Source organism: Pseudophryne corroboree (assembly GCF_028390025.1).
Source record: "Pseudophryne corroboree isolate aPseCor3 chromosome 3 unlocalized genomic scaffold, aPseCor3.hap2 SUPER_3_unloc_36, whole genome shotgun sequence".
Classification (NCBI taxonomy): Eukaryota; Metazoa; Chordata; class Amphibia; order Anura; family Myobatrachidae; genus Pseudophryne; species Pseudophryne corroboree.
This window is the reverse complement of record NW_026967526.1, coordinates 1089220-1115939: the sequence shown is the minus strand read 5'-3', so window position 1 is coordinate 1115939 and position 26720 is coordinate 1089220. Positions and strand designations below refer to the sequence as shown.

Genomic DNA, 26720 nt, shown 5'->3' with positions numbered 1-26720 from the left:
GAACACAGGCCCAGCCTCGGAGTCCGGTCCCAGAGCCGCGCCGCCGGCCCCCTTACAGAGCCAGAAGCAAGAAGAGGTCCAGAAAATCGGCGGCAGAAGACATCGGTCTTCATCAAGGTAGCACACAGCACTGCAGCTGTGCGCCATTGCTCCTTATGCACACCTCACACTGCGGTCACTGATGGGTGCAGGGCGCTAGGGGGGGGGGGTGCCCTGAGCAGCAATATTGACACCTTGGCTGGCAAAAATACATCATATATAGCCCCCAGGGCTATATGGGTGTATATTAACCCCTGCCAGATTTTCCATAAAAGTGGGAGAAAGGCCGCCGAGAAGGGGGTGGAGCCTATCTCCTTCAGCACCTGGCGCCATTTTCCCTCACAGCTCCGCTGGAAGGACGTCTCCCTGACTCTCCCCTGCAGTCCTGCACTACAGAAAAGGGTAAAAAAGAGAGGGGGGGGGGCACTATTTAGGCGCAGTACTCATTATATCAGCAGCTATAGGGGAAAACACTTTATATAGTGATATCCCTGTGTATATATAGCGCTCTGGTGTGTGCTGGCATACTCTACCTCTGTCTCTCCAAAGGGCTAGTGGGGTCCTGTCCTCTATCAGAGCATTCCCTGTGTGTGTGCTGTGTGTCGGTACGGCTGTGTCGACATGTATGAGGAGGAAAATTATGTGGGGGCGGAGCAAATGCCTGTAAATGTGATCTCACCCCCTACGAGGTCGACACCTGAGTGGATGAGCTTATGGAAGGAATTACGTGACAGTGTCAGCTCTTTACATGAGAAGTTTGACGACATGGGACAGCCGGCTTCTCAGCTTGTGCCTGTCCAGGCGTCTCAAAGGCCATCAGGGGCTCTAAAACGCCCACTACCTCAGATGGCAGATACAGACGCCGACACGGATACTGACTCCAGTGTCGACGACGAGGAGACAAATGTAACTTCCAGTAGGGCCACACGTTACATGATTGATGCTATGAAAAATGTTTTACACATTTCTGATAATACCCCAGGTACCACTAAAAAGGGTATTATGGCCCTCATTCCGAGTTGTTCGCTCGCAAGGCGATTATAGCAGAGTTACACACGCTAAGCCGCCGCCTACTGGGAGTGAATCTTAGCTTCTTAAATGTGCGACCGATGTAGGCGCAATATTGCGATCACAAACGAGTTAGCAGTTTTAGAGTAGCTTCAGACTTACTCTGCCTGTGCGATCAGTTCTGTGCTTTTCGGTCCCGGCTGACGTCATAAACACACCCAGCGTTCGCCCAAGCACTCCCACCGTTTCTCCAGACACGCCTGCGTTTTTTCCGGAAACGGTAGCGTTTCCAGCCACACGCCCCTAAAACGCCGTACATCCGCCCAGTAACACCCATTTCCTGTCAATCACAATGCGATCGCCGGAGCGAAGAAAAAGCCGTGAGTAAAAATACTATCTTCTTAGTAAAGTTACTTGGCGCCTGCGCAGTGCGAACATTACGCATGCGCACTAAGAGAATTCTCACTGCGATGCGAAGAAAATCTCCGAGCGAACAACTCGGAATGAGGGCCTATGTTTGGTGAGAAAAAACTACCTGTAGTTTTTCCTGCATCTGAGGAATTAAATGAGGTGTGTGATGAAGCGTGGGTTTCCCCCGATAAGAAACTGATAATTCCTAAGAGATTATTGGCAGCGTACCCTTTCCCGCCAGAGGATAGGGCACGTTGGAAAACACCCCCTAGGGTGGATAAGGCGCTCACACGCTTGTCCAAACAGGTGGCACTACCGTTCCCGGATACGGCCGCCCTTAGGGAACCTGCTGACAGAAAGCAGGAGACTATCCTAAAGTGTATATACACACACACTGGTGTTATACAGACTCCCTGACAGAAAATATTGATACCCTGGATAGGGACAGTATATTACTGACTTTAGAGCATTTAAAAGATGCTTTTTTATACATGCGTGATCCGTGATGCACAGAGGGATATTTGCCGGCTGGCATCAAGAGTAAGTGCTATGTCCATTTCCGCCAGGAGAGGGTTATGGACTCGGCAGTGGTCAGGTGATGCCGATTCTAAAAGGCATATGGAAGTATTGCCTTATAAAGGGGAGGAGTTATTTGGGGTAGGTCTGTCGGACCTGGTTTCCACGGCAACTGTTGGGAAATCAACGTTTTTACCCCAGGTTACCTCTCAGCAAAAGAAGACACCATATTATCATACGCAGTCCTTTCAGCCCCATAAGGGCAAGCGGGCAAAAGGCTCCTCTTTTCTGCCACGTGGCAAAGGGAGAGGAAAAAAGCTGCAGCAAACAGCCAGTTCCCAGGAACAAAATTCCTCCCCCGCTTCCGCCAAGTCCTCAGCATGACGCTGGGGCTCTACAGGCGGACTTGGGTACGGTGGGGGCCCGTCTCAAGAATTTCAGCACACAGTGGGCTCGCTCACAGGTAGATCCCTGGATCCTTCAGGTAGTATCCCAGGGGTATTTTTTGGGGGGGAGTTTGTTAGTGTGGGTCACTAGTGGACCTACCACTAAAAGAGGGTTAGTGTGTGGCGCACTCTTTTGAAATGATTATTGTATATTAAAATATTTCAGACTTTTATTTCCATATCTAAAAAATGATTGGCATCTCGAGCAGGAATTCTATCCTATCTGATGGCCTGAAAAGTGCAAAAAGGAAGTTTTTTAATTTATTTTCTTTTTCTATGTCAGTGTAAGATTCATATTATCTGCCTATGGAATTAGATCATTAAGCTGATACCAATTATCAATAAATTAATTGTTCAGGCAGAACAAGAGAGAAAAAAAATGTGATTAAGTAAGCAATATGAAATATTAATAAAAATGAGTCAGTGCTAATTTAGCTACTGCTGAGCTCTCTTGAGAGGCTGTGAATAGCGCGCCCTTCAATAGAGGGAAAAATGAATGTATATCCCTATCCAATTAGCCCGTAACGGTTACCCAAGAAAAATATTACTTGTGCAAATACCAATCAAAGAAAATCCAAGTAACAAATAGAGAAAGCACGATGATTTACATGAGTGTTTTTGTAACATATATGCACTCTTACATCAGTCTACTGTTCAGGACTGGGGTAATAGTGTTAATGTAATTTGATACAATTTATTCATTCACCATTCTGCAACAGTGTATAGTAAATGAAACAAATCGTACTGGAGACCAGGTAATAGTTGCACTGTCTCAAGTATACTTGTCTGGAGAAAGAACAGAAAAGAACTATGGCACAAGTGAGAATTAAACATTCATATTATATCCTGTTCTAATAATTAATTGTTAGTCCTTTCTCTTCAGAAAGAAAGGAAAAAAGGGGGTTGTTTACATGATTATTCAAATTCATATACAGACTGGAAAATATCTACAAAGTATAAGAGATTTAAACAATATTGTAATTCATTGAGATCTTTCTCTGGGTCATAATTGAGGCTAATTGTCGGCACAGGGGAGGCTAATTATCGGCACAGGGGTGCACTATCAATTTGTAAGTGCTCATAATAATTACACTCATAGGAGATAAATATATTATTTAGACACACTATATCCTGATGTTATTCACCTAATGTTTCCAAATAAATCCATAAGTAATAATTTGCGGTAAGTATATTCATATCATTTCATTACCAGGGTACAGACACCAAAGATGAAAAAAGAGTCCCAGGTGTGTGGAAACAGATTCCCTTTCTGCTTTTGTCCCATGTGCCGTTTTGGGCAGTGAATGGGAACAATGAGAGCGGGGAAGAGCCGTCCACCTGGGGCTGAAGGGAAAGAACAGTGCGGGCTGCTTCTACTGTCCACGCTTAGTGTCCCCCACCCCTGTTACTTGGGAGCATTGCAGGGGGGCCAAGATACCATGCAATGGATGAGAGGGCAGCCCTGAGTATCTGATCAGCGTTTGCCCGGAGTATAGTAAACACCCTTGTCACGTTCACCACTTCTAATGCTACTGCAAATAGGATTTCTCCGCTCAGCAGTCTCAATGAGAGATGGGCGCCGGGTCAGGTGATAGTGTATCAGTGTCCCGCTGTTCTATGAATGTTGCAAGAGCTGGACATCAGATCAGGATCTCCCCATGTCTGGTGTGTCATGTGCGCCCATGTGTAGTATTCATCAAAGGTAGAAGTTCCCAGTGTCCTATTGCCGCTACGGGTAACGTCTCTCTTTGGAGCTCGGCGGGGAAAAGGACGCCGGGTCGGGTGATTCCCGTACCGCCGTGTCAGGTGTACGCCCGTGTCCCGCTATTCAGTGAATAACGTCTCTCTTTGGAGCTCGGCGGGGAAAAGGACGCCGGGTCGGGTGATTCCCGTACCGCCGTGTCAGGTGTACGTCCGTGTCCCGCTATTCAGTGGATGACGTACGTTTCACAAAAAAGCTTGATCACATCTGTGAAATAAAAGTTTGAAATATTTTAATATACAATAATCATTTCAAAAGAGTGCGCCACACACTAAACCTCTTTTAGTGTTAGGTCCACTAGTGACCCACACTAACAAACTCCCCCTAAGAATTCCTCAAACAGACATGATGGTGTCACGCCTAAACAAAAAGCTTCCGAGGTACTGTGTTCAGAAGTCTTCAGGCTGATTACAAACCGATGGGAAAGGCCACAGGTGGACATGATGGCGTCCCGCCTCAACAAAAAGCTAGAAAACTATTGCGCCAGGTCAAGGGACCTGCAGGCGATAGCGGTGGACGCTCTAGTGACACCGTGGGTGTACCGGTTGGTTTATGTGTTCCCTCCTCTTCCTCTCATACCAAGGGTGCTGAGGATAATAAGGAGAAGAGTAAGAACTATACTCATTGTTCTGGATTGGCCAAGAAGAGCTTGGTACCCAGAACTTCAAGAAATGATCTCAGAGGACCCATGGCCTCTGCCGCTCAGACAAGACCTGCTGCTGCAGGGGCCCTGTCTTTTCCAAGACTTACCGCGGCTGCGTTTGACGGCATGGCGGTTAAACACCGGATCCTGAAGGAAAAGGGCATTCCGGAGGAAGTAATTCCTACGCTGATCAAAGCCAGGAATGACGTGACCGCGAAACATTATCACCGCATATGGCGAAAATATGTGGCTTGGTGTGAGGCCAGAAAGGCCCCAACGGAGGAATTTCAACTGGGTCGATTCCTGCACTTCCTACAGTCAGGGGTGAATATGGGCCTCAAATTGGGGTCCATTAAGGTCCAGATTTCGGCTCTGTCGATTTTCTTCCAAAAAGAACTTTTGTTAAAAGAGTGCTGCATATTTAGCCTCCTTTTGTGCCTCCAGTGGCACCTTGGGATCTCAACGTGGTGTTGGATTTCCTTAAATCGCATTGGTTTGAGCCACTTCAAACCGTGGCGTTAAAATATCTCACGTGGAAAGTGGTCATGCTATTGGCCCTGGCTTTGGCCAGGCGTGTGTCAGAGTTGGAGGCTTTGTCATGTAAAATCCCTTATCTGATTTTCCATATGGATAGGGCGGAATTGAGGACTCGTCCCCAATTCCTGCCTAAGGTGGTTTCAGCGTTTCATTTGAACCAACCTATTGTGGTGCCTGCGGCTACTCGGGACTTGGAGGATTCCAAGTTGCTGGATGTAGTCAGGGCCCTGAAAATTTATGTATCCAGAACGGCTGGAGTCAGGAAAACTGACTCGCTGTTTATCCTCTACGCACCCAACAAGATGGGGGCTCCTGCTTCAAAGCAGACTATTGCTCGCTGGATCTGTAGCACGATTCAGCTTGCACATTCTGCGGCTGGACTGCCGCATCCTAGATCAGTAAAAGCCCATTCCACGAGGAAGGTGGGCTCTTCTTGGACGGCTGCCCGAGGGGTCTCGGCTTTACAACTTTGCCGAGCTGCTACTTGGTCGGGGTCAAACACAGTTGCAAGATTTTACAAGTTTGACACCCTTTCTGAGGAGGACCTGGAGTTCGCTCATTCGGTGCTGCAGAGTCATCCGCACTCTACCGCCGGTTTGGGAGCTTTGGTATAATCCCCATGGTCCTTACGGAGTCCCCAGCATCCACTTAGGACGTCAGAGAAAATAATATTTTACTCACCGGTAAATCTATTTCTCGAAATCCGTAGTGGATGCTGGGCGCCCATCCCAAGTGCGGTTTGTCTGCAATACTTGTACATAGTTATTTTTAATAAAAGGGTTATTGTGAGAGCCATCTGTTAAGAGGCTCCGTTATTGTCATACTGTTAACTGGGTATAATATCACGAGTTATACGGTGTGATTGGTGTGGCTGGTATGAGTCTTACCCGGGATTCAAAATCCTTCCCTATTGTGTCAGCTCTTCCGGGCACAGTATCCTAACTGAGGTCTGGAGGAGGGTCATAGAGGGAGGAGCCAGTGCACACCAGGTAGTCCTAAAGCTTTCTTTAGTTGTGCCCAGTCTCCTGCAGAGCCGCTATTCCCCATGGTCCTTACGGAGTCCCAGCATCCACTACGGACTACGAGAAATAGATTTACAGGTGAATAAAATCTTATTTTTATTTGTTTATTGTTCCTTATATATTTCTTGTATATTGATTGTCCCCCTCTTTTTGATTTTCTGAAGGAAACAGGGAGTTAGCACTAATTAAAGAATGGGGGTGGCTGAGATTGGGAATCTCACTCAGTGCATGTCGTGCATGATGTATGCGCACCTGGCACAACAGTCCGAGTGCGGGTACATCTGTGCGAGATGTGAGCGTACGGACGCCCTGGAAGCCCAGGTAACTGATCTAGAGCGGACGGTTACGCGACTAAGGAGCATTCACAATCTCAAGCAAAGTTTAGCTAGAACAGTGGAGGAGTTGCAGAGGGGATCATTGGTAGATGAGGAAGATCAGGTAGCTGGGTCATGGTTAGAAGGAAGAAGAGGGGGAGGGGAAGACGGGACATCTCTGATCCACCAAACCCCAATAAATTTGCCCAATTTGATGAAGGTTCTGAGGATGGCAGTGAGGAAATGATGGAACCGGAGGAAAAAAGATAGGTATCTAGTCAGATTGTGGTGGTAGGCGATTCTATTATCAGGCCGACAGGGCAATCTGCTACCGGGACCATGATCGCCGTAGTCTGTTGTCTTCCGGGTGCTCGGGTACGGCAAATCGCGGACAGGGTAGATTGTTGGGAGGGGCTGGTAAAGACCCGGCGATCTTGGTGCATGTTGGCACCAATGACAAAGTTAGTGGTAGGTGGGATGTCCTTAAGAAAGACTATAGGGACTTAGGCAAGAAACTTAAGGCAAGGACATCTAGTGTAATATTCTCCGAAATATTACCAGTGCCATGCACTAGCCCAGGGAGGCAGAGGGAGATCAGGGAGGTAAATGTGTGAATTAGAGGCTGGTGTAGGAAGGAGGGGTTTGTGTTCCTGGAAACCTGGGTGGACTTCTCAGTCAGGCGGCATCTTTGTCATGATGGATTAGAAGGTTGGAGGAGCTTTTAAACTAGGAGCCTGGGGGGAGGGTTTAGCTAGAAGCTGCGGGTTCATTAGTGAGAGCAGTAAGGATGGGGGTAGTGAACAATTTGGGGGTGGAAAAGGGGGAAGCGTAAGATCAGATGGCAAGGGTATTTGCATGGGTATTGACACCGGAAATACTGACACAGGTATTGCCAAGATATTCCCAATTTATTACCTAATGACGAGTATGGCTCAGCAATACGGTATATAGAAAGTAATGTGCATAGCATAAGGGAGGATACTAACATCAGGGAGGGGGGTTTAGAAAGTCTTATAGATCAGATAAAGATAGTAGAGAGGAAAGCTGTATTAAGCATGATGGGAGGAAAGGGAGGGAGGAGAATAACAGTCAGTAAGGGTAAGTCTAGAAAGGCTCTTGTAAATATAGATAAGATACCACTAAAACAAACAGGCAATGGAGAGGCTAAGCTAAGATGTATGCTTGTGAACGCAAGAAGCCTATCGGGTAAAATGGGGGAATTGGAATGGCTTGTATCAAAGTCTCAGTATGATATTATAGGTATTATGGAAACATGGTGGGACGACTCTCACAACTGGGTTGCGAATTTGGAGGGATATTCTCTTTTCAGGAGGGATAGGGCTACCAATAGGGGAGGAGGGGTATGTCTCTTTGTTACACCATCTCTAAAACCAAACTTAATAGAGGGTATTTTCAGGGAGGCTGGAGATAACGTGGAGTCGCTATGGGCTGAGATCACAAGTGGGGGCACAGAGGCGAAGAAACAAGTCATTGGCACGTGCTACAAGTAACCGGATATTAGTGTACATGACGATGAACAACTCTTACACCAAAATGAAAAAGCTGCGGGAATGGAGGACATCCTAGTGTTAGGGGATTTTATCCTGATATAAATTGCAGTAACGATTCATGTGTAAAAACTAGGAGCAGCAGGTTCTTAAATACATTAAAGGATCAATACTTAACTCAATTAGTCGAGGACCCAACTAGAGGTAAAACTATTCTGGACCTAGTTTTACCAATAATGTGGACATTATATCAAACACTAAAGTTGGGGAGACTTTGGGAAACTGACCACTATATGATCACATTTGACATCAGTTTCAATAAACAGCTATAAGGGAACAACTAATACATTTAACTTTAGAAAAGCTAATTTCAATATGCTGAGACAGGCACTAAACGAGATTGATTGGGAAGTTTTGTTTCATGGTAAAGACACAACGGAAATGTGGGATGCTTTAAAAGGGTTGCTTGATAGCAATATTCACAAATTCATTCCCATGAGCAGTAAATGCAGGAGTACTAAAAACAAACCAATGTGGCTTAATAAGGATGTCAAAGAAGCAATGGCTAAAAAGAAGCGTGCTTTGAGGAGTCATTCCAGCATTACAAGGAATGCAAAAAAAAATGCAAAAAAGTAATAATCGCAGCAAAAGTTGTAAACAAAAAGCAAATCGCTATAGAGAGTAAAAGCAATCCTAAAAAGTTTTATAAATACATAAACAGTAAAAGGTTAAAGAAGGAGAACGTAGGCCCATTAAAAGATGAATTGGGAGCTTTAATAAACAATGATAAAATAAAAGCGGAAATACTGAACAATTTTTTTCCTCAGTATTCACCAGGGAGGATCAGTCGGAGAAAGTAGTGCATAAAGATAGTGAAGATAATGACTCTTGGCTGGATACTTGTTGACCTCGACATCTTCGGATTATCAAACCGAATAAATTTGCACGGCTGGACGAAGATTCGGAGGATGATACTGCGGAAATGACGGTGGAGGAGGGGACTGCTCCCTCTAGCATCCAGAGGAGCAGCCCCTCTGGCACAGTTGGGACAAAAGATAGTGAGGTACCTAGTCAGATGGTGGTGGTAGGGGACTCTATCATCAGGAAGGCAGATAGAGCAATCTGCTACCCGGACCATGATCGCCGTACAGTCTGTTGTCTCCCGGGTGCTCTAGTGTGGCACATCGCGGACCGGGTAGATAGATTGTTGGGAGGGGCTGGTAAAGACCCGACAGTATTGGTGCATGTTGGCACCAATGACAAAGTCAGCAGAAGGTGGGATGTCCTTAAGAAAGACTATAGGGAATTAGGCAAGAAACTTAAGGCAAGGACATCTAAGGTAATATTCTCTGAAATATTACCCACGCTAGTCCGGGGAGGCAGAGGGAGATTAGGGAGGTAAATGTGTGGCTTAGAGACTGGTGCAGGAAAGAAGGGTTCGTGTTCTTGGAACACTGGGCGGACTTCTCAGTCAGGCACCATCTTTTTTGTCGTGATGGATTGCACCTGAATGAGGAGGGGGCAGCGGTGCTGGGGGGAAGGATGGTTAGAAGGTTATAGATTTTAAACTAGGAGGGTTTAGCTAGAAACTACGGGGCATGCAGTGAGAATATTGGGGATGGCAGTAGTAAATGAAATGGGGGAAAATTTGGGGGGAGGGTAAGAGCAGCCGGTAAAGTTATCAACATGGGTACTAAAAGAGGTTTTACCAAAGCACTAACTAATGACAATTACAGGTCATCGTTGCTACATAAGGTGAAAGATGTCCCTAACGCAAAGGGAAATACTTATCTTATTTGTATGTATGTAAACGCCAGAAGCATTACTGGTAAAAAGGGCAAATTAGAAATAATTGCAGCAAGCAAACAGTATGATATTATAGGCATTACTGAAACTTGGTGGGACGAATCTCATGATTGGACAGTCAAACTAGAAGGCTATTCGCTGTTTAGGACAGACTACATAAAAGGGGTGGAGGGGTGTGTCTTTACGTAAAACCATTTTAAAAAACTGATATATGGGAGGATTTGCAGGAGGAGACTGTAGATACGGTCGAGATGCTATGGGGTAGAAATTGCATGTGGCTAAAAGGGAATAAAAAAGGTAGTATTGGGGGTATGCTACAGGCCGCCTGGTATTAATGTATCTAACGAGGAATTGTTACTGAAGCAAATTGAAAGAGCAGCAGGAGTAGGAGACATGGTAGTGATGGGAGATTTTAAATATCCAGAGAAAAACTGGAAAAACGATTCATGTGATACTGCTAGGGGTAATAGGTTCTTAAACACACTTAATGATAACTACTTAGTTCAACTAATTGAGGAACCCACCAGGTACAATGCAATCTTAGACCTGGTATTAACAAATGTCAAAGTCGAAAAATATTGTAATGCATATGCCCTGTACTAACCCCATGCACATGCCCGCTGCGCGTGCACTCAGTCCGCCGTGCGTGCACATATCCGCAATTTGCGTAGGATCGCTCCTGCGATCATGCGCGTGATATGGGTATTTACGACGGAGTTTGTGAGCGCGTAGAGGTTTATTAGAACATTACATATTTAACCCAAATAGTGTACATTTTAGATATAACTCCCTTGCACCACATCAGCGAGTATCAATAGTTTAAACAGTTCCAGGACTAAGGGATTCGCCGTTGCATGATAGGAAGGGTCAGATAAAGGTTGGAAGGTGATGTCTAGTATCCTATAACATGGGGTGTGGTCTTTTATAAGAGAAAAAAGACAAAGCCAGCTATATATCTTTCCAGGGCACACTTATGAAAAAATTAATTAATAAGATGATGAAATATGAGAAAATTAATACTTAAAAAGAGAGGGAGAAGGCAAATATAGATGAATAATTTTTCAAAGCATAATTGCTACAATTTTGAGCGATAGGATTTAGATGAGCGAATTTATCTTTATTCCCTTAGTGGTCTAGAGATTTCCTTAATTGATAATTTTTTTATTGGGAATAGGGTAACTCCGTTGGGTTCAGCTGTAGCCTGTCAGACTAGCACAATTAAATGAAAGTAGAAATGAAATACCTGGATCTGCACAGAAAATCGGAAGGACACAAATGACTGGAGAATAAAATACCTACAGTACCTAGTATTCCCTGGTGGTCTCCCAACCGGGTACTGACCAGACCCTGCAGTGTATGGCTTCCAAGATCAGACGAGATTGGGCATACTCAGTGCGGTTTGACTGTAGGTGGATATTCTCCAATCTGTGCAGTCAATTCCAGTGTGCGGATACTCATACACATTGTTTATTTTGAGCATATCATAAATGCCTGAATTATTGTTGGTATAAGAACAGAGCATTAAGCAACATTTGTGCTGATTGTTATACTAATGAGAGCAAAAGAAATCAGGCAGTGATGTAAGTACAATAGCTGAGTATGATAATCTAACAGGGATTGATCCCCAATAATGCATAAAATTCAGTGCAATGAGAAACACACAGGAGATTATATATAATTGTCTAACAGGGATTAATCCACAATTCTGGGTGTATATGATTTAGCACACAAAATTCCAATAAACATTAGTTCCCAAAAGCAGATATCCTGTGGTTATATCATATTTTAGCAAAATCACAAATTGAAGATACTTCAACAATCCTAAAGATATATATATATATATATATATATATATAGTAAACAACAAAGCAGGCGGCACTCCAAGTCTGTTTGAGATTCAAGTGTATTTCATACACAAGTGATCCGACGTTTCGGGGTCCAAGCGCCCCTTGACAAACGTCGGATCACTTGTGTGTGAAATACACTTGAATCTCAAACAGACTTGGAGTGCCGCCTGCTTTGTTGTTTACTATCCAGTTTTATCTGAGATGGCACCCAAGCACTAAGTCCAGGAGGGGGAGTGCCGGTCCTCACAGCCTGTCTATATATATTGAGGGTGCCTTTAATAGGGCGAAAGAAAGAAACAAACAGATCTGAACTAGTGATGTACAAACAAAGAGAACATGACCAGGAGAGATTCTCCATTCCATTTATAACTAAGTACAATACTAAAGGGAATGTTATTAAAAAGATCTTACAGAAACATTGGGATGTTTTACATCTAGATCCGATACTACAGAAAGTGATTCCAACACACCCACAGGTAGTATTTAGAAGATCCTGTTCCCTTAAGAGTAAATTAGCTCCTAGTAATTTGAAGAATGTTACTGTACCACGAGCTGATAGATTGGAGGGATTCTATGCATGTACTAAATGTAAGGTATGCCAATATGTTAATAAGGATCATAAACAATTTTTTAATTCCAATAATTCTAAATCATGGAAAATTAAGGGGAAATTAAGCTGTCTTAGTACATATGTGATTTATCTTTTAGAGTGTAAATGTGGGAAACGCTATGTAGGCAAAACTAAGCGAGTGCTTAAATTGAGGATTTTGGAGCACACACGTAATAGCATTCATAAAGTTGAAAACCATAGTGTGCCACGACATTTCACAAATTGCTGTGACTCACAATTACGAGGTTTTTCATTTAAAGCTATTGAGCGGGTAGAATTGGATGAGAGGAAAGGTAACATCCTCAATTTGCTTTCAAAGCGAGAAACCTTTTGGATCTACACACTAAATACACTGGCTCCAGATGGTTTGAATGAAGGCTGTGATATTGTGCCATTCTTGGAAGGCTGACACTGTGTGCATGTATGTTAGAGTGTACCAGTGGCAGCGGCTACGTCCCGACTGGTGTGCTCGAATAGCATGTACGCGGCAAATGACTGAAGAGAATAGACACATTAGCTTTAAAGATCAGAACGATTTTAATTAATTTCCACTGGGATGTTTTAGAGAAAAATATTATACAAAAGTATTACACAGAGGGTAGGATATATACCTTTGTGTGAATGGATCATATGAGCTAATTTGCTGTTCATTCATGTATGAGATGGACTCCAGCTGTAATGTTAATTAATAGGTTCATTGATGTGAAATCGTGTAAGGTTATTATTAGTCTTGGATAATCGATAATGAAAATGTGGATAATTTGAGCTTATCTTCTGTGATGTAATTGTGGAATGCCAATGGTTTATAAGTTGTATGAAATGTCTATTTGTATTTTTAAGTGAAATCATGTTGTAATTAATTGAGAACAATACCTACAACGGGTATATAAAGAGATCAAGTTGTTAATTAACCACACCCCCTGACGAAGTACCTGACGTACGAAACGCGTTGGCCGTGGCTAAGTGACGTAGACGCCGTGACGTCATCCCCCGGATTCAGAGGCGGAGACCAGACGAGCTGTGGTTCGGGAGATATACTGGCTAAGTTGCGGTGGAAACACCATGCTGATGAATTTTAACTTTTAATGTATGTAATCAAATGCTACAAAGTAAAAGTTGTTACTTCTTATATAACCAAGAGTGCGCTCTCCATTTTTTGACTATATATATATATATATAGTATAAGGTATAGGGTAAGGACTGTCAAGGGAATTGGAGTGGGAGGGAGTGGGAGCCCACAGGTACCAAACTGGGTAAAGAGCAGCTTTTAGGAAGGAAATAGGTAAGCCAGACCCTGTGGTTGACCCTTCTTTACCTCATGCAGGGTGGCTCTTTGGACTCTCCAGGTCCTGGGGAGTCTGTGGATTCTTCTTGCCCACTACCTGGTGGTTCTGTGGTCATCTCAGGCCACAAACCTCCCAGATGTCAGGCCTCCAGATAAACATGAAGGTGGTCCTGGGCTCTGTAGAGGAGGAGGTGGAACAAGCAAAGGAAAGTTGTGTCCCTTCTTAAGGGGCAATGGTGGACATTGTGAATGGTGAAAGGAAGGTTTTTGTGGGCAAAGAGTGAGTTATGCCATATATACCAGAAGCATGGGTCTTCAGCCTATGGCCCTCATTCCGAGTTGTTCGCTCGCTAGCTGCTTTTAGCAGCTTTGCACACGCTAAGCCGCCACCCTCTGGGAGTGTATTTTAGCTTAGCAGAATTGCGAACGCAAGATTAGCAGATTTGCGTATAGAAATTTCTTTGCAGTTTGTGAGTAGCTCGAGACTTACTCTGCCACTGCGATCAGTTCAGTCAGTTTCGTTCCTGGTTTGACATCACAAACACACCCAGTGTTCACCCAGACACTCCCCCATTTCTTCAGACACTCCCGCGTTTTTCCCAGAAACGCAAGCGTTTTTTCGCACACACACGTAAAACGTCCAGTTTCCGCCCAGAAACACCCACTTCCTGTCAATCACACTCCGATCACCAGAACGAAGAAATTTCTTCATAAAGCCGTGAGTAAAATACCAAACTTATTAGCAAATTTACTTGGCGCAGATGCACTGCGAACATTGTGCATGCGCATTAGCGACTAATCGCTCCGTTGCAAAAAACTCGGAATGAGGGCCCATATGATGTGCCACCATTAATGTGGCTTCTGTCTTGTCCTACCAAGCTTGATTTATGTGCTTTGTAATTTTTTTAAGCAGGATAAAGGCTGATTTTTTTATTTCTGCAGTAGACTAGAATAAGCCCAGACAGTCCCACTTCCATTATACCACCGGAATGTGATGGTCAGTGACCACCGTGCCATCACTTACCTGTATGCTTACACGTAACAGAATGATGGAACACTTACACGGTTTCTTTACATCTTCTGGGATCCACTCCGAGATTAGACATTATGGCGTAATTACTCAGATAGGAATATAAAACAGAATAAAAATAAAAGCTATAATGCAATAATTAGATGCAGACAAAAGCTTTTATTATGAAATCATACAGGGGAGTATCCGCACCATATAGATGTAACATACAACAAACCAACGCAGATGGAACCTGGGTGACTCTAATGCACATGGTAATGTACAGGGTATATATGGATAGGATCTTGTATCTGAAAACACTCTGACACTCCTTATCAAGATGAGTGTCTGCAACAAGTTAGGTAAACTAGAAGTGAAAACACGTTCCAATGGCCGCCATATTGTCGTGCAGCAATACAGATTGTGGAAACTGGTATTAGACATTCACATTTACACAAAGCACAAGATACAAAATAAACAGCAGAAAGAAGACCTAAGCATTTGGGATGTATTATTTAGGAACTAAATATACAGACGGGTCCTCCGTTATCTTGGCTGGCTGAGGCGTTAGTCGCGATCAGGCATACGCAGCGTACCTGGGCGCAAGGAGGCACGCCTAGTCGTAGGAAGGCACACAGAGCGTTTGGCGTTACCTTTGAGTGTAATACCTAAGATCATCCACCGGATGTCGCTTTTTTAAATCACCAATGCGCAAGCGTGTGGTCTCCATTAAAATACAATACTGAACTACAGCGTAAGAACTACTTTACTGGTGCGTCTCATTACGCTACATTATGCTACAGTATGTCATAAAGTCTATAACAGTATATACAGTACAGGTGCAAATAGTACAGCATATACAGATGCAAATGAACGTGTTACAGATACAGTATGGTCTATTGATGTTAGGGATATGCGAGTGTCCAAATCCCGTAGTATTAAGTATAATGGGGAGAGATAGAAGCTCCTCCCTAAGTTTCTGGATGCCAAATCCCTGTATGTATAGTTTATACAGACGCAAATGAACGTGTTAAAACACTTGTGTATGCAGACACAACTAATGTAGCTCATTGACTTTACAGTATGTACAGTGCACAAAATGAGTGTCCGAGTCCCCTAACGGCATAAACAAACACCAATGGGGAGGAATCGCTCTTTGCAGTACTTTTACACATGAACTTGAGAATCTTCCATGCAGTGCTGTGGGCTAGCGATGAAGGCTCCGGTCTGCCACGCTGAGTACCGGGTTCGATTCCCAAAGTGTCAATTTTTTTTGTGTTCCAGTGACATTCACTTTATTATTTTTTCTGTGTAATCCATTGTAAAACATTCAACAGAAGGGTGCACACAGGTTTCACACAAATCGGGGTAAATCTGCAGGAGTGACTCATTCACTATCTAAAATACACAGCGGTAATGAGCACGTATAGACATAACAGTAGATATAAATTAGTGTATTCTGACGCAACTAACTGTTCGAGCAACACAGTACTGTAGATCGTCGGCGTTAGAGAATCTGTGTTGTACATTATAAGCTGTTCCTGCTAATTAGTACTCTAATAGAAAAAACTGTACAGAGATACTAAGGACAGTGATTTGGCATCCAGGAACTTAGGGAGAAGCTTTTATTTCTCTCCATTATACATAGAAAGATTAAACTTGCCACTCTACGTTACAAGCTGTTCGTGCTATTTAGTACACTACTAGTGTACTAAATAGCATGAACCCCATCACAACAGTTGCCCAGATCAAGAACACTCTCCAGGAGATAGGTGTATATGTGTCAAAGTCAACAATCAAGAGAAGACTTCACAAGAGTGAATATAGAGGGTTCACCACAAGATGTAAACCATTGGTGAGCAATAAAACAGGAAGACCAGATTAGAGTTTGCAAACAACATCTAAAAAAGCCTTTACAGTTCTGGAACAACATCCTATGGACAGATGAGACAAATATCAACTTGTACCAGAGTGATGGGAAGAAAAGAGTATGGAGAAGGAAAGGAACTGCTCATGATCCAAAACATACCAGCTCATCAGTGAAGCATGGTGGTGGTAGTGTCATGGCGTGGGCATGTATGGATGCCAATGGAACTGGTTTCCTTGTATTTATTGATAATGTGACTGCTGATAAAAGCAGCAGGATGAATGCTGAAGTGTTTTGGGCAATTTTATCTGCTCATATTCAGTCAAATGCTTCGGAACTCACTGGAAGGCGCTTCACAGTGCAGATCGACAATGACCCGATGCATACTGCGAAAGCAACCAAAGCGTTTAAGGCAAATAAGTGGAATGTTATGCAATGGCCAAATCAATCACCTGACCTGAATCCGATTGAGCATGCATTTTACTTGATGAAGACAAAACGGAAGAGAAAATGCCCCAAGAACAAGCAGGATCTGAAGACATTTGCAGTAGAGGCCTGGCATAGCATCACCAGGGATGAAACCCAGCGTCTGGTGATGTCTATGCGTTCCAGACTTCAGGCTGTAACTGACAAAAGGATTTGCAACAAAATATTAAAAAGTAAAAGTTTGATTTAAGATTCTGGAAACAAAGGAAGAAACAAGAGAGCGACTATGGTGTAGTATTTTTCAATCAGTTTTGTCTAGTGATGAGCGGATTCGGTTTTACTCGGATCTCAAAACAGAATCTTATTGGCTATACAAAACACATGACATCTGTAAGCCAATAAGATGCCGTTTTGAGAACAGAGTAAAACCGAATCCGCTCATCACTAGTTTTGTCACACACAAGATTATAGCGTACGGATTACGGCTTGACACATGGCGTATCATTCCCCCATTCTTTAGTCCAGGTTACTACTGGGATCTAAATGCTGCTAGGAGACACAAAGAATTGCTATATAGCGTAGTATATTTCCGTATGTGGGATTAAATTCAGTTATCACAAAATGTATATGCGTACCAGATAAATATTTGCATATCAGTATGGATATTGTATCCAGATCTTCATCTAGGAGATGGTAATCAGATCGCCCTTGGAAAATATGTCAAAGCTCAATTCACGAAACACTGATCCGGGCTGCGACCACATTAAGTAGTAAAGTATTTTTTGTTGATCTGGACGATCGCACTGATCTGATTTACAATATTTGATTTAGGATTGTTTAGTTTGTACCATTACTTTTGGTCCCTTAAAAAGTGGGAGGCACATATAAAAACCATTTTAATTCCTACACAGTTCACCTGATTTTGATGTATATACCCTCAAATTAAAGCGGAAAGTCTGCAGTTAAAGCACATCTTGTTTGTCTAATTTCAAATCCATTGTGGTGGTGTATAGAGCCCAAAATATGAGAATTGTGTCGATGTCCCAATATATATGGACCAGACTGTATATTGCATGACGCATAGGAGATAGGATTGACCCTTGCGGAACATTGCATGACAGTGATAATTATACTCCAGAAGATTTAAATGGTTCCGTGCTTGGGTAATGTCTAATATGTTCAACAAGAGCGGATTTATTTCTCTCACAGCATGAAAATGGCTTCTCACCTGTGTGTCTTATCTGATGTTTAACAAGATTTGATTTAGATGCAAAACATTTCCCACACTCAGAACAGGAATACGGCTTCTCACCTGTGTGACTTCTCTGATGTTTAACAAGATCTGATGTAGATGCAAAACATTTCCCACACTCAGAACAGGAATACGGCTTCTCACCTGTGTGACTTCTCTTATGTGTAACAAGGGCTGATTTCTGTGTGAAACATTTCCCACACTCAGAACAGGAAAATGGCTTCTCACCTGTGTGACTTCTCTGATGTGTAACAAGATTTGATTTAGATGCAAAACATTTCCCACACTCAGAACAGGAATACGGCTTCTCACCTGTGTGACTTCTCTGATGTATAACAAGACCTGATTTCTCTACAAAACATTTCCCACACTCAGAACAGGAATACGGCTTCTCACCTGTGTGACTTGTCTGATGTGTAACAAGATTTGATTTATATGTAAAAAAATTCCCACACTCAGAACATGGAAATGGCTTCTCACCAGTGTGACTTCTCTGATGTGTAACAAGATCTGATTTCTGTGTAAAACATTTCCCACACTCAGAACAGGAATACGGCTTCTCACCTGTGTGACTTCTCTGATGTGTAACAAGATTTGATTTCTGTGTAAAACATTTCCCACACTCAGAACAGGAATACGGCTTCTCACCTGTGTGACTTCTCTGATGTGTAACAAGATTTGATTTATATGTAAAACATTTCCCACACTCAGAACATGGAAATGGCCTCTCACCTGCCTTAGCTGGCTGATGAGTAATACGGTTTGTGTTCTGTGTAAAACATTTGGCGTCTGTAGAACAGGGAAACTCTGTATCTAATCTCAGAGCTGTAATAGATGCACCAATATCAGAGTGATCAGGAGAACATTTCCCAGGATCAGGGGGATTAGTTGATAGAGCTGGATGTATAATTGGGGTAATGGGATTATCTCCTGGAGAATCCTGTCTACTGTCATTATCTGTTATGTCACAATCCAGGGATAACATTAGATGTACTTCTGAGATATTCCTGCTTGTGGGTCCATCTGCTGGAAATAAAATACAAAATATATATAAAATGAGCAGACAAGACCCAGGATGTAACAGGACACAATATATAATTCTATAACTGCCATTTTTTTTTACCTGTAATCAGTGCTTTTATGTTTATTAAAAAAACAAAAGATAGGATGCTTAGACTGGAGCTTGATCAACACTGAAGGCTCAAGTGGGATTACTAGAGGTGACACAGACGCTCATATGGGATTACTAGAGGTGACATGGAAGCTCATGGGGGATAATAAGAGGTGACATGGGCGCTTATGTGGGATTACTAGAGGTGACACAGATGCTCATGTGGGATTACTAGGTGACGTGGGCGCTCATGTGGGATTACTAGAGGTGACGTGGGTGCTCATATGGGATTACTAGAGGTGACATGGACGCTCATGTGGGATAACTAGAGGTGACACGGGTGCTCATGTGGGATTATTAGAGGTGACATGGGCGCTCATGTGGGATTACTAGAGGTGACGTGGGCGCTCATGTGGGATTACTAGGAGGTGACATGGATGCTCATTTGGGATTACTAGAGGTGACATGGACACTCATGTGGGATTACTAGAGGTGACACAAACGCTCATGTTGGATTACTAGAGGTGACACAGACGCTCATGTGGGGTTACTAGAGGTGACATGGATGCTCTTGGGGGATTATTAGAGGTGACATGGACACTCATGTGGGATTACTAGAGGTGACGTGGGCGCTCATGGGGGATTATTAGAGGTGACATGGGCGCTCATGTGGGATTACTAGAGGTGATATGGACGCTCATGTGGGATTACTAGAGGTGACACAGACGCTCAAGTGGGATTACTAGAGGTGACATGGATGCTCATGTGGGATTACTAGAGGTGACATGGACGCTCATGTGGGGTTACTAGAGGTGACATGGATGCTCTTGGGGGATTATTAGAGGTGACATGGACGCTCATGTGAGATTACTAGGAGGTGACATGGACGCTCATGGGGGATTATTAGAGGTGATATGGACGCTCATTTGGGATTACTAGAGGTGACATGGACACTCATGTGGGATAACTAGAGGTGTCACGGGCGCTCATGTGGGATTACTAGAGGTGACATGGATGCTCTTGGGGGATTATTAGAGGTGACATGGACGCTCATGTGGGATTACTAGAGGTGACATGGATGCTCTTGGGGGATTATTAGAGGTGACATGGACGCTCATGTGGGATTACTAGGAGGTGACATGGACGCTCATGGGGGATTATTAGAGGTGACACGGACGCTCATTTGGGATTACTAGAGGTGACATGGGCGCTCATGTGGGATTACTAGAGGTGACATGGACGCTCATGTGGGATTACTAGAGGTGACATGGACGCTCATGTGGGATTACTAGAGGTGACATGGACAGCTCGTCTGGGCACAGATTCAAACTGAGGTCTGGAGGAGGGACATAGAGGGAGGAGCCAGAACACACTAGTATCCAAATTCTTTCTTAAAGTGCCCTATCTCCTGCGGAGCCCGTCTATACCCCATGGTCCTTACAGAGTCCCCAGCATCCTCTAGGATGTAAGAGAAAAGAATATTATTTTTTGTAGCAAAACTACAAGTCCCAGCAAGCCTCCCCCGCAAGCTGGTACTTGGAGAACCACAAGTACCAGCATGCAGGGGGGGCGCTGGTACCTGTAGTTCTACTGCAAAAAAAATACCCAAATAAAAACAGTACACACACACCGTGACTAACATGTACACCGTCACACAAATACTTACCTATGTTGACATGAAGCAGTCGGTCCTCTTCACCAGTAGAATCCATGGGGTACCTGTAAATAAAATTGTACTCACAACAATCCTGTGTAGATCGGTCCTCTTCAGAGTTTGTAATCCACGTACTTGGCAAAATAATAAAACGCAAAACACGATCCACGCCCTGCCTTTCCTCGACTGCCGGGACCCCCTGTGACTGCTGTCAAAGAGGGTCCCTTCAGCCAATCAGTGAGCGCCACGTCGTGGCACTCTCCTGATTGGCTGTGCGCTTCTGAGTTGTCAGGCGGCGCACTCGAGATACAATGTAGCGCATAGGCGCTCCATTGTATCCAATGGTGGGAACTTTGCGTCAGCGGTTGAGGTTACTCGTGGTCAACCGCTGACCGCAAAGTTCCCACCACTGAATATAATGGAGCGCCTATGTGCTATGCGCCGCCTGTCAGCTCAGACGCGCACAGCCAATCAGGAGAGTGCCACGACGTAGCGCTCCCTGATTGGCTGAAGGGACCCTCTTTGACAGCAGTCATGGGGGGGGTCACGCCAGTCGGGGAAAGGGGTCCCATGTGTAAACATGGAACCCCTTTCAGTGCGTGGATCGTGTTTTGCGTTTTATTATTTTGCCAAGTACGTGGATTACAAGCTCAGAAGAGGACCGATCTACACAGGATTGTTGTATAATTTTATTTACAGGTACCCCGTGGATTCTACTGGTGAAGAGGACCGACTGCTTCGTGTCAACATAGGTATGTGTGTGTCGGTGTGCATGTATGTAATAAAGTTATACTGTCACGGTGTGTGTGTACTGTTTATTTGGGTATTTTTTTGTAGTAGAACTACAGGTACAAGCGGGCCCGTTTACCCCCCCCCCCCCCCCCACAAGCTGGTACTTGAGGTTCTCCAAGTACCAGCCTGCAGGGGAGGCTTGTTGGGACTTGTAGTATCAAATTGTAAAACTTTGCAAAAGTGTTTGAACCTGACCAAGTAGCTGCTCGGCAAAGCTGAAATGCCGAGACCACTCGGGCAGCCGCCCAAGAAGAGCCCACCTTCCTTGTGGAGTGGGCTTTTACTGATTTTGGCAGCGGCAATCCAGCCGCAGAATGAGCCTGCTGAATCGTGTTACAGATCCAGCGAGCAATAGTTTGCTTTGAAGCAGGAGCATCCAGCTCTTTGGATGCATACAGGACAAACAGCGAGTCAGTTTTCCTGACTCTAGCCGTTCTGGCTACATAAACCTTCAAAGCCCTGACCACATCTAGTAACTCGGAATCCTCCAAGTCACGAGTAGCCACAGGCACCACAATAGGTTGGTTTATATGAAAAGATGACACCACTTTTGGCAGAAATTGTGGACGGGTCCGCAATTCTGCCCTGTCCATATAGAAAACCAGATAGGGGCTTTTATATGACAAGGCCGCTAATTCTGACACACGCCTAGCTGAAGCTAAGGCTAATAGCATGACCACCATCCACGTGAGAAATTTTTACTCCACGGTTTTAAGTGGCTCAAACCAGTGTGACTTTAGGAAACTCAACACCACGTTAAGATCCCAAGGTGCCAATGGAGGCACAAAAGGGGGCTGAATATGCAGCACCCCTTTACAAACGTCTGAACTTCAGGCAGAGAAGCCAGTTCTTTTTGAAAGAAAATAGACAGGGCCGAAAACTGGACCTTAATGGAACCCAATTTTAGTCTCAAAGTCACTCCCTCCTGTAGGAAGTGAAGGAAACGGCCCAGCTGGAATTCCTCCGTGGGGGCATTCCTGGCCTCACACCAAGCAACATATTTTCACCATATACGGTGATAATGTTTAGCAGTCACGTCCTTCCTAGCCTTTATCAGCGTAGGAATGACCTCATCTGGAATGCCTTTTTCTGCTAGGATCCAGCGTTCAAACTCCATGCCGTCAAACGCAGCCGCAGTAGGTCTTGGAACAGACAGGGCCCCTGTTGCAACAAGTCCTGTCTTAGAGGCAGAGGCCATGGGTCCTCTGAGAGCATTTTTTGCAGATCTGGATACCAAGTCCTTCTTGGCCAATCCGGAACAATGAGTATTGTTCGCACTCCTCTTTTTCTTATGATTCTCAGCACCTTGGGTATGAGAGGAAGAGGAGGGAATACATAAACCAACTGGAACACCCACGTTGTCACTAGTGCATCTACAGCTATTGCCTGAGGGTCTCTTGACCTGGCGCAATACCTTTGTAGCTTTTTGTTGAGGCGGGATGCCATCATGTCCACCTGTGGCAGTTCCCACCGACTTGCAATCTGCGTGAAGACTTCTTGATGAAGTCCCCACTCTCCCGGGTGGAGGTCGTGCCTGCTGAGGAAGTCTGCTTCCCAGTTGTCCACCCCCGGAATGAACACTGCTGACAGTGCTCTTACGTGATTCTCCGCCCAGCGAAGGATTCTGGTGGCTTCCGCCATTGCCACCCTGCGCCTTGTGCCACCTTGGCGGTTTACATGAGCCACTGCGGTGATGTTGTCCGACTAAATCAGCACCGATTGGTCGCGAAGCTGAGTCTCCGCTTGACGTAGGGCGTTGTATATGGCTCTTAGTTCCAGGATATTGATGTGAAGGCAAGTCTCCTGACTTGACCACAGACCTTGGAAATTTATTGCCTGTGTGACTGGCCCCCACCCTCGGAGGCTTGCATCCATGGTCACCAGGACACAGTCCTGAATGCCGAATCTGCGGCCCTCGAGAAGGTGAGCACTCTGCAGCCACCACAGGAGAGACACCCTGGCCCTGGGGGATAGGGTGATCAGCCGATGCATCTGTAGATGTGATCGGGACCACTTGTCCAACAGATCCCATTGAAAGGTCCTCGCATGGAACCTGCCAAAGGGAATGGCCTCATATGATGCCACCATCTTTCCCAGGACTCGCGTGCAGTGATGCACAGACACATGTTTTGGTTTTAATAGGTCTCTGACCAGTGTCATGAGCTCCTGAGCCTTCTCCATCGGGAGATAAACCCTCTTCTGGTCTGTGTCCAGAATCATGCCCAGGAAGGGAAGACGAGTCGTAGGAATCAACTGCGACTTTGGAATATTTAGAATCCAGCCGTGCTGTTGTAACACTTCCCGAGAGCGTGCTACGCTGATCAGCAACTGCTCTCTGGACCTCGCCTTTATAAGGAGATCGTCCAAGTATGGGATAATTGTGACCCCTTGCTTTCGCAGGGGCACCACCATTTCCGCCATCACCTTGGTAAATATTCTCGGTGCCATGGAGAGACCAAACGGCAACGTCTGGAATTGGTAATGACAATCATGTACCACAAATCTGAGGTACGCCTGATGGAGGTGGATAAATGGGGACATGAAGGTATGCATCCTTTATGTCCAGACACACCATAAAATCCCCCCTTCCAGGCTTGCGATGACCGCTCTGAGCGATTCCATTTTGAACTTGAACCTTTTCAGGTATATGTTCAGGGATTTTAAATTCAATATGGGTCTGACCGAACCGTCCGGTTTCGGTACCACAAACGTGGTCGAATAATAACCCATCCCTTGTTGAAGGATGGGAACCTTGACCACCACCTGCCCAAGATACAATTTGTGAATTGCAGCTAACACTATTTCCCTCTCTAAGGGGGAAGCTGGCCGGGCCCGATTTGAGGTATCGGTGAGGGGGCATCTCTTCGAAATCCAGCTTGTATCCCTGAGACACAATCTCTATTGCCCATGGATCCACCTGGGAGTAAACCCACTTGTGGCTGAAATTTCGGAGACGCACCCCCACCGGGCCTAGCTCCGTCTGTGGAGCCCCAGCGTCATGCGGTGGATTTAGTGGAAGCCGAGAGGACTTCTGTTCCTGGGAACTAGCTGTGTTGTGCAGCTTCTTTCCTCTGCCCTTGCCTCTGGCAAGAAAAGACGCACCTCGGAGTTTGTGTTTTTGTGATCGAAAGGACTGCATTTGGTAATACGGTGCTTTCTTAGGTTGTGAGGGAACATATGGCAAAAAGTTTGACTTTCCAGCAGTAGCTGTGGAGACCAGGTCTGAGACCCTCCCCAAACAACTCCTCACCCTTGTAAGGTAAAACCTCCATGTGCCTTTTTGAGTCAGCATCGCCTGTCCATTGCAGAGTCCACAGGACCCTTCTGGCAGAAATCGACATTGCATTTATTCTACAGCCCAGAAGGCTAATGTCTCTTTGAGCATCTCTCATATATAGGATAGCGTCTTTTATATGCCTCAGGGTCATTAATATAGTATCCTTGTCCAAGGTATCATGTTCCTCAGATAAGGTATCCGTCCATGCTGCTACAGCACTACACACACAGGCCGACGCAATTGCCGGTCTTAGTAAGGTACCTGAATGTGTATAAATGGACTTCAGGGTACCCTCTTGTTTTCTATCTGCAGCATCTTTTAGGGTGGCCGTATCCTGTGACGGCAGGGCTACCCTCTAGGAAAAGCGTGTTAGAGCTTTGTCCACCCTAAGGGAGGATTCCCAGCGTAACCTGTCCGTTGTCGGGAAAGGATACGCCGTAAGCATCCGTTTGGAAATCTGCAGTTTTTTTATCTGGAGATTCCCAAGCCTTTTCACATAACTCTTTTAGCTCATGTAAAGGGGGAAAGGTCACCACCTGTTTTTTTTCCCCATACATATGAACCCTCTTGTCAGGGACTGGGGTTTCCTCTGTGATGTGCAACACATCCTTCATTGCTATAATCATATAACGGATGGCTTTAGCCAATTTAGGCTGTAACTTTGCATCATCGCAATAGACACTGGAGTCAGAATCCATGTCGGTATCTGTGTCAACAATTTTGGATAGTGGGCGCTTCTGAGACCCTGACGGCCTCTGCAACATAGGATCAGGCATGGGCTGAGACCCCGACTGTCCTAAGGTTTCAGCTTTATCCAACCTTTTATGAAAGGAATTAACATCATTTAAAACATTCCACATATCCATCCAATCGGGTGTCGGCACCGTCGGCGGCGACCCCACATTCATTTGCTCCCGCTCTGCTTCCACATAGCCTTCCTCGTCAAACATGTCGACACAAGCGTACCGACACCACATACACAGGGGATGCTCTTTTTGAAGACAGTTCCCCCACAAGGCCCTTTGGAGAGACAGAGAGAGAGTAAGCCAGCACACACCCCAGCGCTATATAACCCAGGAATCACACAGTAACTTAGTGTTAACCCAGTAGCTGCTGTATAATATGTTTTTGCGCCTAATTTATGTGCCCCCCTCTCTTTTTACCCTCTTCTACCGTGAATCTGCAGGGCAGAGCCTGGGGAGCTTCCTCTCAGCGGAGCTGTGGAGAGAAAATGGCGCTGGTGAGTGCTGAGGAAGAAGCCCCGCCCCCTCAGTGGCGGGCTTCTGTCCCGCGTTTCTGTACACAATTATGGCGGGGGCTCATGCATATACACAGTGCCCAACTGTATATATGCCCAACTTTTGCCAAGAGGTCCTAATTGCTGCCTAGGGCGCCCCTCCCCTTCACCCTACAATGACCGGAGTATGTGGGTGTAGTGTGGGAGCAATGACGCACAGCTGCAGTGCTGTGCGCTACCTCAGTTTGAAGACTGGAGTCTTCTGCCGCCGATTTTGAAGTCTTCTTGCTTCTTTCACCCGGCTTCTGTCTTCCGGCTCTGCGAAGGGGACGTCGGCGCGG

The 26720-nt window shown here is 45.0% G+C and overlaps 1 protein-coding gene and 1 pseudogene across 2 annotated transcripts in view; both read right to left on the bottom strand.

The window, feature by feature from the left end:
* Positions 1-11304: 11304 nt before the first annotated feature.
* LOC134984111 (5S ribosomal RNA) lies at positions 11305-11423 on the bottom strand (annotated as a pseudogene).
* Positions 11424-14923: 3500 nt separating this feature from the next.
* Positions 14924-26720, bottom strand: part of LOC134984100 (zinc finger protein ZFP2-like) — a 31107-nt gene continuing 19310 nt past the window's right edge. For both annotated transcript variants that reach the window (XM_063949731.1, XM_063949732.1), the window contains exon 6: positions 14924-19334. In XM_063949731.1, the coding sequence (XP_063805801.1) occupies positions 18184-19334 (1151 nt within the window). In that variant the 3' untranslated portion in view covers positions 14924-18183. The remainder of the gene's footprint in view (positions 19335-26720) is intronic.